Source organism: Hemitrygon akajei, chromosome 14, assembly GCF_048418815.1.
Source record: "Hemitrygon akajei chromosome 14, sHemAka1.3, whole genome shotgun sequence".
Taxonomy (NCBI): Eukaryota; Metazoa; Chordata; class Chondrichthyes; order Myliobatiformes; family Dasyatidae; genus Hemitrygon; species Hemitrygon akajei.
This window is the reverse complement of record NC_133137.1, coordinates 14,769,943-14,783,668: the sequence shown is the minus strand read 5'-3', so window position 1 is coordinate 14,783,668 and position 13,726 is coordinate 14,769,943. Positions and strand designations below refer to the sequence as shown.

The 13,726-nt window shown below is 36.8% G+C and overlaps 1 protein-coding gene across 2 annotated transcripts in view; it reads left to right on the top strand.

Moving 5' to 3' along the window:
* The window catches only part of tpcn1 (two pore segment channel 1), an 87,943-nt gene that overhangs the window by 36,997 nt on the left and 37,220 nt on the right, over positions 1-13,726 (top strand). For both annotated transcript variants that reach the window (XM_073065490.1, XM_073065491.1), the window contains exons 4-8: positions 2,373-2,486; positions 5,021-5,151; positions 7,562-7,650; positions 9,669-9,703; positions 12,571-12,629. In XM_073065490.1, coding sequence (XP_072921591.1) covers positions 2,373-2,486; positions 5,021-5,151; positions 7,562-7,650; positions 9,669-9,703; positions 12,571-12,629 — 428 coding nt within the window. The remainder of the gene's footprint in view (positions 1-2,372; positions 2,487-5,020; positions 5,152-7,561; positions 7,651-9,668; positions 9,704-12,570; positions 12,630-13,726) is intronic.

Genomic DNA, 13,726 nt, shown 5'->3' with positions numbered 1-13,726 from the left:
CAGATTCTGCTTTAAATAAGATCACTAAGGAAGTTCTCTTGGTGTATCAATTGCTTATGTGCCGCCTTGCGTTTCAGCTGTCTACTTACCACCAACATCAGGAGACTGGTGGAGGTGCACCGTAAACACCTTCTTGAATGTGCATCAGCTCTTACTAATTATGTCTAAACCCCCTGTACTCCAGAGTATTTGCTCTCTTTGGTGAAGGATTAATCTGACTTAATTTTATTGGAAAAAGTAGGAGGAGTTGCATATCCCCAGATAAAGCTCCATTTTGCTCATTCGTGTCAATCTGTTTCCCTTTGTAATAGTGATGCCTCCAAACTGAATGGCCCAGGTTTTAATGTCTATTGCCTGTGCTCACACTCTAGATAGTCCATTAGTATGAATGTATAAGGCTGAAGTTGCTGGAGAAAAGAATAGTGTGATCCATTTGGCAAAACCCTGTACATTGATTGGCACTTCCATGTTCAACATACTCAGTTTAAGTGTGCAGGCCAGATAAGGCCATATCCATGACACCACTGATAATCACATAGCTACACCCACTTAGCTTTGCCATCTGTCAAATCTTTGGAATACTTCCTGTTCTGATATGCAAAAGCACTCTATGATTATGAAAGATAACTACAATTGTAGAATTTTTTTTAAATCTTAAAGCACATAAAATCATAAACCATTTCGAACATTGCTTCAAACACAAATAATTGAAATAAACTTTATAACTTGCCCTACTTTTGCCTATGCTCCACACACTTGTAAAACTTCCATTGAAACGAATGAGCTTGTGCATTCGGCAACAGATCTGACCTGGCACAGGATCTGTATACAGATTCCACCTGCTTTCTGGAAGTGCCTTCCATGGATGTTCACCCAACTACAGTGCTGCTTTATCCTCCACACAGATGCTGACCTTCTGATTTCTTTTGGCATTTTCCATTTTCATTATAGATTTTTATCTTCCTCTTCAAATACATTAGTTACGTTGTCCCATGTTCAGACTTTACATTGACTCTGTGGTTTTGTCTTTGACAAAATGATGCTGGTTTTGATTTGGACAGCATGTGCTTAGTTTAATGGCATTCCTAATTTTGAGGCTTCATATACAGAAATCAAATATAGCCCAACTCTGAGAAAACACACTGTAAATTGGACACTGATGCATACAAAAGAGTCCAGGCTCTGATGGTGTCCTATGAGGAACATTTTGTTCTTAATGTTCATGCTATTCAGGGAACTTTGAATCCTGTTTCATGTAGTATGGTATGGAAACTCATTCTGCAGAATAATCAGAATATTAATTTCCTATTTCTTTTCAGTATTTGCTCAGAAGTTCTGCCTTAATTTTTTTATTCAAGATTTTTTATTAAGTACTTGTTTTCGCATTGGTTTAGTTTCGTCACGTGTACTGAGATGCAGTGAAAAGCTTAGTTTTGCAATCCGCTCATACAGGTAATTTTAAAACATGAGTACATTATATAGCACAAGGGAAAAGCAGTATTACATTTATTGAGAAAGTGTAGTGCAGGTGGACAATAAGCTGTGTGAGCCATGTCGAGGTAGATTGTGCTGTCAAGCTCGTCTTTAACATATAAGAAGTTTGTTCAAGAGTCTTAAACAAATAGGATAGAAGCAGTTCCTGAGCTGGTCAGACATGTCTACAAGATTTTATTTCTTCTGCCTGATGGAAGGAGGGTGAAGAGGTCTTCGATTATGATAGCTGCTGTTCTGTGACAGTAAGAAGTGTGAACAGAGTCCGTGGAGGAGACCCTGGTTTCCATGATGGTCTAAATAGTGTGCCTTCAATTTCTTATGTTCTTTGGCAGAGTAATCACCATACCAAACCCTGATGCATCTATGAAAACTGATGAGGGTCAATGGGGACATGCTGTGTTTCTGAGCAAATAAAGGTGCTGGTGTGCTTTCTCTGCCATGACACTTGCTTGGTTGGACCAGAACAAGCAACTGGTGATGTCCAGACCCAGGAAGTTACAGCTCTTCAGCTATCTCCACCTCAGCACTGTGGATACATGCAGCCAACAAGCAGCTCTTCTATTTTGCTGAGATTGAGGGAAAGGTTGTTGGCATGACACCATGCCACTGGGCCTTCTTATTTTCTTCCTGTGCTCCATCTCATCACCTTTTGAGATTCAGCCCATTACGTTTGTGTCACCCACAAAATTGTAGATCGAGTTAGAGTAGAATCTGGCCTCACAGTGTATAAGGATTAAAATGATAGGGAGTGTATAAGGCTGAGGACATAGCTTTACAGAGCACCAGTATTGAATATAATTGTGCAATTATTAAACTAATGTTGTTTACATAAACCTACCATCTATGTTATATAAATAAAATTTGTTTTGTTTGATTAGGTGCATGCCACACTGGAGCTACTTGCACTTCTCACAGTGGTGTTTGAGCTTGCTATGAAGATGAGGTGGTTGGGTTTTCATACCTTTATTAGACATAAAAGAACTATGCTGAAAGTAAGTGTTTCTTTTCTATAGTGATAACTCTAGGGCTTGCCATCTGCAGATGCTTTTATGTCTCAATCCCCTTGTGACATATGCTAACTTAGTGGTCACTGCTTTGTATAGGCAGCAATAACAGACTATTTCTTAGATCATGTACACTTGTATGTTTGTGTTTTATAATTTCCATTTGGTAAACTAAGTCATCTTACATCCCATTGCAACTTAAATTAAAGCACATTTTCAAATTGTAAAATAATTCTGGCATTGAAGAGACTGTTTAGTCTGTTTTGGCCCCATGCCTCAGACAAAAAAAAAGCCTACTTAAGCTAGTTCCAGTTCCCCACTATAGCCATTTCCTCTATTGCTTGACATGGGTAACAATGAACTTGACGTGAATATGAAAGTTTTTTTGAGAGAGTTTGTGCAACTAGTTCTAAATTATGAAGCCAGAATGAAAAGGTAATAATTTCAAATTATCACTTCAACAATGTATAAATTGGCTTGCACTCAATAGGATCGGAGAGTATGTGGATTAAAACTGGTGGGGGAAAATAAGTTGTGTTTCATGACACACTGGCACCAGTGCGTTGAAGAAGTGAGCTATTACATTGTGATGGGTTCTGCTTGAATCAAGCTAGGACTAGTGGTGTGGTTAATCAAATAAGTAGGTTCTGTAAAGCTTTAAATTGAATAGTTAGTGATATTATTGGCGTCCTGCCGAACGGTTTCAGCTCAAAATGTTGACTGTACTTTTTTCCATAGATGCTGCCTGGCTTGCTGAGTTCCTCCAGCATTTTGTGTGGTTTGCTCAGGTTTTCAGCATCTGCTGATTTTCTCTTATTTGATGTTATATTAGGGCTCAGATAAGGGACAATTTTGAAAGTTAAGCTCGAGTTGATGGTGAAGGTTAGCAACATGGCTAATGGTAACCGAAGTGTGACAAGTAACGACAGAGCATGCAACTCCTACAGACTGAAGAATACACCTACAAATAAAGTTTGAATAAAAAATGTTTAAAAACAAAAATAAAAGCTTTATATCTGAATGCATACAACATTCATAACAAGATAGATGAATTGATGGCAGAAATAGAAATAAATGGTTATGTTCAAAGGTATTATTATAGAAACTCACATAGGCCCAAGCTGTGTCATCTCAGCAAAATCCAAATTGTGATGTTCTAAAATAAATCTGTGTAATTTGCATTTGATGTGTATGTCCAATGCTTGGCGCTGAGGCTGGTTATATTCACAAAATTATTGGCTCCTGACTTGACAGGAGTGTAGTTGACAAAATAGACATAAATATATCACCTACTAAGATTACAAAAATAGCTAACCTCTGGGTATAATTTACTCCATAATTTGAAATATTCCTTTCATGGGTTTCCAGAACTGAGGATTCTAAATCACATCTTTGCCAGGATTTTGATTGCAAGCTAGACACAAACTAACACATACAAAGTACTTGAGGAGCTCAGCGGGTCAGGTAGTATCTATGGAAAGAAATAAACAGTCTACGTTTCAGGGTGAGACCCTTCATCAGGACAGGATAATAAGGACAGAAGGGGAAGAAGCCAGAATAATAAGGTAGGGGGAGGGGAAGGAATGCGATCTAGAAGGTGATAGGTGAAGCCAGCTGAGGGTAAGGTAGGTGAAAGGGGGAGGGGAGATGAAGTGTGAAGCTGGGGGGAGAGTGTGGTGATAGGTGGAAAAAGGTAAAGAGCTGAAGAAAAAGGAATCTGATGGGAGAGGAGAGTGGACTATGGTAGACAGGGAAGGAGGAGGAGCACCAGGGAGATGTGATAGGCAGGTGAGGAGAAGAGAAAAGATAAGATGGGAGCCAGAGTGACAAATGGAAGAAGAGGGAAGGGGCAGGGTGAAAATTACAGGATATTAGAGAAAGCAATATTTATGCTATCAGGTTGGAGGCTACCCAGACAGACTATGAGGAGTTGCTCCTCCAACCTGAGAATGGCCTCAGCATGGTACTAGAGGAGGCCATGGACTGATATGGACCAATAATGTCTAGAATTCATCAATTTCACAGCCAGCATTAAGTTCTGTGAGAAGCCTCATGGGGAGAACAAGTGATTGCTGGTAAATGGGGAAGCAACATCATCTACAAGGCTGAAATTCTGGCAGATTTCTCTCACCCTGCAAGTTGCCTACATTTTACAGGTTAATAATGATGCGTAACAGCATGCATTATTCTAATGTATAAATTCCCAGTAATACCTGACCTATAGCCCCAAATCTCCTGTCATTGTGTAAGGATATCTCAAAGAAATTCAAGACTGATCAGTTATAGAGCTAACTTGTCAAAGATCATATATTTCACATAACTCCCAAATTGGTATTTCTTCATATTTTACTTTACTGTTTTCCAGTAGATTTGGACTTTACACTGCAAAAATGGAGTAATTTTTTCCCCTCTTACAAGAACTTAGTAAATGCTGTTACTACATTAATCACAAAATTATTTATTTGTTAGCTTCTCTGCTTTGAGATATTTAACCTTGTTTCCAATGTGGTATTTTTTTCCAGAGTGCAGTCTTGTTTGTACAGTTTGTAGAAGTCATTGTGGTATTAATCAGACAGACCTCACATGCCCGGGTGACACGAGCTTTGCGACCTATCTTTCTGGTAGACTGCAGATATTGTGGTGCAGTGAGAAGGTAAGTTCAAAGTCATTAGTGTATGTCTTTGTTTTTACAAACTTTAACTATAGAGACAGCTCACAAATTCTCAATGATAATGTTTTGTTTCTTATGAATGATCAAATTTAATTAAATCAGTGTAATCACCTGATGTCCCTTAGAGATGATTCACTATATTTAAATATGGTCATTAAAGTTAACTAGAACAAAATCCTGGAAAGCAGATGCTTCAACATCAGTCTGTATTAGTCAGTAATCAGGTGATTTAAAATTAGAGGGCAAGGGTAATTAGACTTAACCTTATGAATATAATTTAGTTCCCACTTTAAAGTTACTCATTTACTACTTACTTTTATTTTGTTATTAGTGAGGGAAGACATTATTTTTGTTTACTTTGGGAGTTTCCTTTATAAATACATAAAAGATAGAATTATAATATAAGAAAATGGCAAGAAGTAAATATATTCAATCAAATAGAAGTTCAGACTTAAAGGATTCCCTTTGGATTTATGTGGAACTCTAATTAACTAGACGGAGTAAGAAACAGTGGAAATAATGGTTACCTTGAGTTGTTGGGCACCTGGGTATTGAGTAGTATTCGTATATTTTGATGATTCAAGTGAAAGTTCAGGCTTGATCTTTTTCTGCTTTCCTGCCACGATAATTGGTTGAAAATAAAGTAAAAACAAGAGGAGAAAGTAAGAAACAGCAAGTAATTTGTCTAGGAAGAAAGCATTGTGAGACCCCTGCATTGTATGTACTGCAAAGATACACTCCAAGGGAATTCCCCTTTTACATTTCTTCTCTAATTCTGATCATTCAAAGTAAACATGGCAATCATAGGGAATATGGTAAGTATGTTTAATTCATATATAATTAAATTTAATTCATTTAATTCACTTGTTCTACTGTGCCCAAGATCCTGTAGTAGCTTTTATTTAGGTATATGAAATGGTTTGTGAGCTTCAGCTATTCTGAATTATTCATGTTGCATTAAGGTTAGAATTGGCACATGATTCTCTCTAACAATACAAGGATTATCTGAATTGTTACAAGGATTAACCCCCAATAGTAATGGTCAGTTAGGCACATAGAGAATCTTGTATTATTAGCAAGTACCTTTATTGGCTCGCATGTGAATTTACACAAATGAATACCTGTGTGCACACCTTCTAAGTTTCCTTGACCCTTCATGAGCAGTCTAAGAAGAGAAAAGGTAATACCTAAAAAAAAGTGTCACCACTATCCAGGCATTCCTTGTGGTCCCAGTGTGATCTCCACATCCATGATGTTGGTCTCCAGAGAGTTGTCACTGCTTTATATTCAAAGCCTCTCACTTTTATACACTCCTTATCAGTTGAAATGTTGTGTTTCATCTCATTGGCTCTGGCCTATCTGGCTAAAATGTGTTAGCGCCCCACTGGCTCTGGTCTAAGCCAGCATCATTCTATTGCCCTTCTCACAAATGGCAACTTGTAATTTATGTTTCTATGTTCTGAATTAGAGCAGACCAGCTGTTACTAGGCTTGAGTTACTCAAGTCAGACACAGATGTCCGTATTCATAAACTTGCATGTTCTATCATATCAAAGAACACCTCACAAATAACTTTTTATTTGGAAATGATCATTAGTTCAATAGTTTATCAGGTGCATCAATGTGTCCACTTTAACACACTTGATAGACCTATTATTGAGCAAAACTAGTTCACAAGACAACTCACAAAATGGAGGTTACAGAGCAGCTTCACAAAATGGCAGTCTCCATTCTTCAACAACATGGCAAAAACAAAGACAATTGGTTGTCTACTTCCACTATCCTTGATTCATTTGAATTCACTGATTTATAGATTGTAGTTCTTTCTGGCTAACAAAATTAAAACTTATCTTTGTTTTAGTTGCTGAAACTGAGTAAACGTAACAACTGAACAAATTTGGTGAAGTATGAACCAATTTTGTTATGTGTTAAAATTACATTGTACAAGTTAATGTGTCTTAAGGTTACATAAAATGAAACTATATTATATACGTTAACATTAACTATTATAATGAGCTATATACGTACATAAAGTGAAGCCAGATTTCGTCAATCTATATTTGAATTGGGTAATCTATAAAACATCATTGTTTCTTCCAGATGGGTTAAAGTACTAAAAGCTTTATTTAATTAATGGAGGTGAATTGCTTCACAGGGTAGAAGGAGGATGTATTTATATTGAAGTTATAACATTCTATATAATCTTTGAAATTTCCGTTTGAATAACATGTCATATCTCTAATGATTGTGCCTTCTTGATAAAATCAGTCTACATCTTATTGAAATCAAATTGGTTAATTGATCTTTCTTAAGGTCCTGCATAAATTCTTTATTTAAAATTATACGTAAGGTACAATCAGTTCTAAGTATATTTTTATTTTCTGATTTTCCAGAAATTTGCGCCAAATCTTCCAGTCTCTTCCTCCCTTTATCGACATTTTATCACTCCTACTATTCTTCATGGTCATTTTTGCTGTTTTAGGTAAGCTCTTAGCTATTTTATTAATGTTCTATCTTTGTTTTGTTTAATGCAATCCAAGTACAGTATGTTAAGCACACATTATTTGTATTGAGTATCAAAATATGAAGAATAATTAATCAGACATTTAATAAACACAAAGTACACTGCAGATGCTGTAGTCAAATCAACATGTACAAACAAGCTGGAGGAACTCAGCAGGTTGGGCAGCATCCATTGAAACAAGCAGTCAACGTTTCAACGGATGCTGCCCGACCTGCTGAGTTCCTCCAGCTTGTTTGTACGTGTTAATCAGACATTTAATTGTCGAATTTTGATTGGGAAAAGTTTTATTAAGCATAGATCTTAAAGAAATTATCCACTTTGTGCAACAGCATATATAGAGAAGCTATTTGGTAAATGAAGAGCTAAATTAAACAGTAGAGGAATTAAATTAACGAGGCTGAGTGGCAACTATGTGAGAATTTTTACTGAAGAACAATATGATGTTCATTCAAAATATTCAATAGATGATTGGGACAAACTTCAATAATATATGTGAATGGAAGGTGTGTCATTTAGTGAGGATGAAATTTGCAATCTCTTTGTTGCATGTGATTGTTAAATTGTAATAACACCAAAACTAAGTTACTAAATGTAATCAGATTTCACTGATTACAGTGACACTTACCTGAGAGACTGAGGTGCAAGATTCTTGCAAGAAAAGTGAGCCTTTTTCAGAAGAAAAAATGAATTTTCAACCAATGAACATTAATTGATTTTTTTATTTTCAAAAAGTGTAGAAGTGTCTGAGATTTTTATAGGTCTTCTAAGAAGATACTCTAGGTGTCATTTAACTGCTTCCCCTGTCATCAATATTCCTGACACCAATTTAAATAATCTCTAGTTAGTTTTAGCAAAAATATACAGTTGACCACTGTGTTACAATCATTCATATAAAGGAAATTTGACTTTCCAGAATTTACAAATACTACCAAATACTCAATCTCATAGAATTTATGTGAAATAAAATTAAATTAAAACACAAATAAGCAAAACTTACTTATTTCAAATTTATATTTGGTGAATGCACAGATGACACAGATTTGCATTATGTTATGCACTGTTTCTTAAGAATACAAACACCACCCCTGTAACAAGGGGATTGTCGGTATAGCAGTTTCATATTCTATGGAAAGAATCAATCGTAATCCTTTGCAGATTTCATAGTAGCATTATAGCAAAAGCTCTTAATCAGTACTGAAAATGTTCCAGGATGTACTTGATAATATCACTTATGGGTGGAGCTTTTAATGCATGTTGAAGCTCCTGTTGACTGGTTTCTATGCAGGGAAAATGTATTGGGAAATTATGATGGCTTAGTTAGCTTTTCTTTCCACTTTAAAGAAGATAAGTGGATAAGGATTGAAGTATAAGTTGTATAGGGTTTCAGCAAAGTTATGGAATCTTGCAAAACTTGAAAAAGTTTATAGTGGACTGATGACAGAGATGCTATCTATGGAATTGATTCATTTGCAGGCATGTAATATGCAGGTATATAATGTTACCATGATAAAGTAGTAGTTAGATCTGGAATTAAATCAGTAAGATATCTGATGTGAATGAGAAAAATCTGAGTCATTACGGTGAATGAAATCTTTAATTGTGGTTTATAAAAGGGTAGAATTCCAGGACTGTAAATTGAACATTTTCAGAAATTGAAATAACGTATAGGTACAACAACTCAAAATGCGAAGAGATAGTTTAACAGCTGTGAATGTTAATATTCTGATTTCTACAGTATATTCCAAATGAATGAAGAAGCTCTATCTCTGTCGCATAGCCAGCTCCAGTGCAGCTAACTTCAAATCTGTTTGTACCTGCCACCATAATGTAGAAAGCAAGGAAAGAATAAGAATGGGAAAACGTTAAGTGCATGAAGTCTTTTGGCCTTCATCCTGCAAATATGTTTACATCTCAGGATGCGAGTCTGTAATTATTATGTCTTCCAGAATGTGACACCATATCTTTTCTTTCTATAGGTTTTTATTTGTTTTCTGCCAATCCATTGGATCCAGTAAGTAATGGTAGCTAATGACAAAAATGTTTGTTAGTCTCCTCTGTATTTTTTATTCAAGTACGCTACACTAGCTGTGCCTATGATTAACATTCTAGTAGAATAATCCTGGTGACTTTTGTACAATTACTATAATATTGTCAAATTGCCTGTTAGTTCTCAGGATTGTATAGCTATATTGCACTAGTTTAAAAAAAGATCCCTGAGCTTTTTTTTTGATTCGTCATAACTTGACCTACATTGTTTCATATTTTTACTATGTGTTTAAAAAGGAGGAAGTGGAAGATGCCAGAATAAAAAGGTGGAGGAGGCCTTTCCCACCCACTTGGCTTGACCTATCGCCTTCCAGCTAACTTCTTTTCCCTCCCCCCCACCTTTTTATTCTGGCTTCTTTCCCTTTCCTTCTCAGTCCTGAAGAAGGGTCTCCGCCCAAAACATTGACTGTTTATTCTTTTTCGCACAGACAGTGCCTAGTCAGAATCACTTCTGGATGGCTGGAACTGTACAGCAGAGGCAGAACTAACTGCTGTTCCACCATTTTAAGCAACTGCCATTAACAAACCTCTAGCACCCTTTGGTTATAGAATCATCTCCTCACCAAGATAGCTCTGAGTTTTGTGTTGTACGTCATCATCCTATACTTTCCAACATTTGAAAATTTATTTATTTTATTTATCCTATCAACTTCCCTTTACATCTAAAAAAATTGAACACACAACAATGGAAACTATCTGGACTAACCAGCACTTGTACAGCTTTGCATCTTCTGACTCCAGATCAAATATTGAGATCACTATTTCATTCTTATTTTAAATGTATCTTCTGAAAGCATCTCTGAATTTTAATGGTTTGGGTATGGACATCTAAATCACTTTGGATATTCCCTGGTTGTAGCAATTATAAAAATGCTCTGACATACATTTTAGGTCCAGTGGATGACCTCTTGATCACCATTATTAAAAAGAAAAATGCTGCACATACCTAAAATCCAGGATAAAAACTAAATGCTGGAAATGCTCTTCAGGTCAAGGAGCAACAGCAGAAAGAAATTGAGGTAGCATTGGAATTGATGAAATTTCTACAAATGTTTCCTGACCTGATAGTGTATCCAGCATTTCTAATTTTATTCACAATACTGACATTTATTTGCTGCAGTTTTCCCCCTTTCTTGCATTATTACTTTCTATTCTACACTTCCATTTATACTACTTGCAATGCCATCTAATGCTTATTTATTGGAAGATTTAGCACCTCTTTAATGATTGTGACAAATCCTGTGCAATGCCTCAGGTCAGATCTATGTCATTTATATTTTCTCCCTGTTCTCCCTGATCCTTGCAGTCAGTTTCCAAGCCAACTGTATATTTTGTCTCCACTTCCACAAGGCTCAATTTGAGCTGTCAGTCTACTTTGAAGCAATTTATCAAATGCCTTCTGAAAATCCAAATAAATAACATTTATTTCCAAAACCACTATCCTCAACTTTGGGCATCTATTCAAAACAAAATTAAATCAGACTTCTCAGATAAGCAAACGTTTTCAAAGTGTTCTGATCCTCTGACCTAGAAACATGATGTATAACATTTTATTTGCCCATGCTAGGCATTGAAAATTTTTTTTCCCCATGAAGTAGAATGTTGCTGAACTGATCTCTGGCCACATGTGGTTCTAAATCACTCTTGTCAACTTTCACATCCCATGCACAACTCAGTTATTGTACTGTAGGGTGAATTCTTCCATCTGGTTTTGAGGTGTAGCTATCCTTGGTGGTCTCAGAACTACCAATTTTCATTGCAATACTTTCTTTGTAGAAATGCAACTTAAAATTTTTTTTTCCTGAGCAGGCCACAGTCCAGTGCTGTGAAGCTGACTCAGGTAGGTTCTGCAAATATACGAGGGGTGATTGATAAGCTTGTGGCCTAAGGTAGAAGGAGTCAATTTTAGAAAACCTAGCACATTTATTTTTCAACATAGTCCCTTCCTACATTTACAAACTTAGTCCAGCGGTCGTGGAGCATACGGATCTTGGGCCTCCAGAAAGTGTCCACAGCAGGGGTGATTGATAAGTTTGTGGCCTGAGGTAGAAGGAGATGAGTTATACAGCTCTGGTTACATGCACATGCAGTTCAACTCTTTGAGTGATTATGCTGAAAGTTTGGTTAATAACTCATCGGGGTGATTGATGTTTGTGGCCTAAGGTAGAAGCAGATGAGTTATTAACCAAACTTTCTGCATAATCATTCAAAGAGTTGACCTTCATGTGCATGTAAAGAGAGCTATATAACTCATCTCCTCCTAACTTAGGCCACGAACTTATCAATCACCCCTGCTGTGGACACTTTCTGGAGGTCCAAGATCCATGTGCTCCATCACTGCTGGACTAAGTGTGTACTTGTAGGAAGGGACTATGCTGAAAAATAAATGTGCTAGGTTTTCTAAAATTGACTCCTTCTACCTTGGGCCACAAACTTATCAATCACCCCTCGTATTTAGCTGCAAGTCGCACACCCTCACCATTATGCTTCCTCTGATACTCATCCTCAATTTCCCCCTGAGCTTTCAATTCTTGAATTGCTTAACCTGGTCCCAAGCCCCAGTCCCCACAACCACCTTCCTGCTCATGGGTTAGAGAGTCACAGAGTCATGCATGGAAACAGGCCCTTTGGGCCAATTCATCTATGCTGACCAAGCCGTCCACCTAAGCTGGTACCTTTTTTCTATGTATGGCACATATTCTTTTGCCAGACCTCCTTCTTCATGGACTATATGAAACTGAAAAGAATATGTAAAATTATGAAGTTTTGTTTTTATAATGTAAATATAGGATTCAGCTTCTCAGATGATGCTTTATTTTTTCTTGCTTACAGTATTTTAGTACTCCAGAAGACAGCCTTGTCAGCTTGTTCGTTCTTCTAACTACAGCTAAGTGAGTCTACGTTAATGCACCAACTCAACTTGGAGCAGAATAGAAATAATTGTATTTCTCAACACTATTACTCACAGGGAAATGTGTCATGTAGAGAAAGAAGCTTTATTTTTCATTGCTAGATACTAGTTCAATTCATATTAAGTGAACAATTGTCAATTAATATCATAGCAAATGTTTTCTCAGTGTAAGCCAGAAGCATAATTTGTTAAGGTATTTCAGTCAGCTGAAGCAAGACTTTTCACAGTCAACATCATTACGTGCCGTGTCGTATGACGTAGGCAATCATGGTCTTTGACCATGATTGTTCTTGGCAAATTTTTCTACAGAAGTGGTTTGCCATTGCCTTTACAAGAGGGGTGTCCCCAGTCATTATCAATACTCTTCAGAGAATGCCTGGTGTCAGTGGTCACATAATCATGACTTGTGATATGTACAAACCGCTCACACAACCGTCCACCACCTGCTCCCATGGCTTCACATGACTTGATCGAGGGGGCTAAGAAGGTGCTACACCTTGCCCAAGGGTGATTTGAAAGATAAAGGAGCGAAGGTGTGCCGTACACCTCTTTTGGTAGAGACGTATCTCCACCCTGTTAACCAATTTTTTTCACAGTAACTTAAGAAATTACCCGCATACGTCCCGTGTGGTTTAAATATTTCTATGATCTATGTTTAGCTTTGTAAAATTGAAAAATTCCCTTCCTTTTCTTGCATAAGAACATGGTCTTCAGCCTGACAAACTGGAAAGGTCTGAGGTTTAATTTCAGGCTTGTACTAACTACTGTCTCAGTTAGGAAGGTGGTGAGAATGCTAGACTGAGATTCAAGATTCCTTTGCTTAAGGATGGAAAGCTTTCTTTTGAATATTTTGAATGAAATAGTGTGTGCTCAGGAGAAAGAAAGATAAAGTTTACAATACCTCTACATTTAAATAACATCAGACAATCCAGAATCAACCATCAAAGCGAACTATTTTGTATATTCCACAAGTATGTGTTCTTTTAATTGAACTATCAACAGTCACTTATTCCTGGGATGAAATAAGGAGAAAAGTGGGGTTAAATTTAAAAGTAAAACAGTCATCTTTTACCTCTA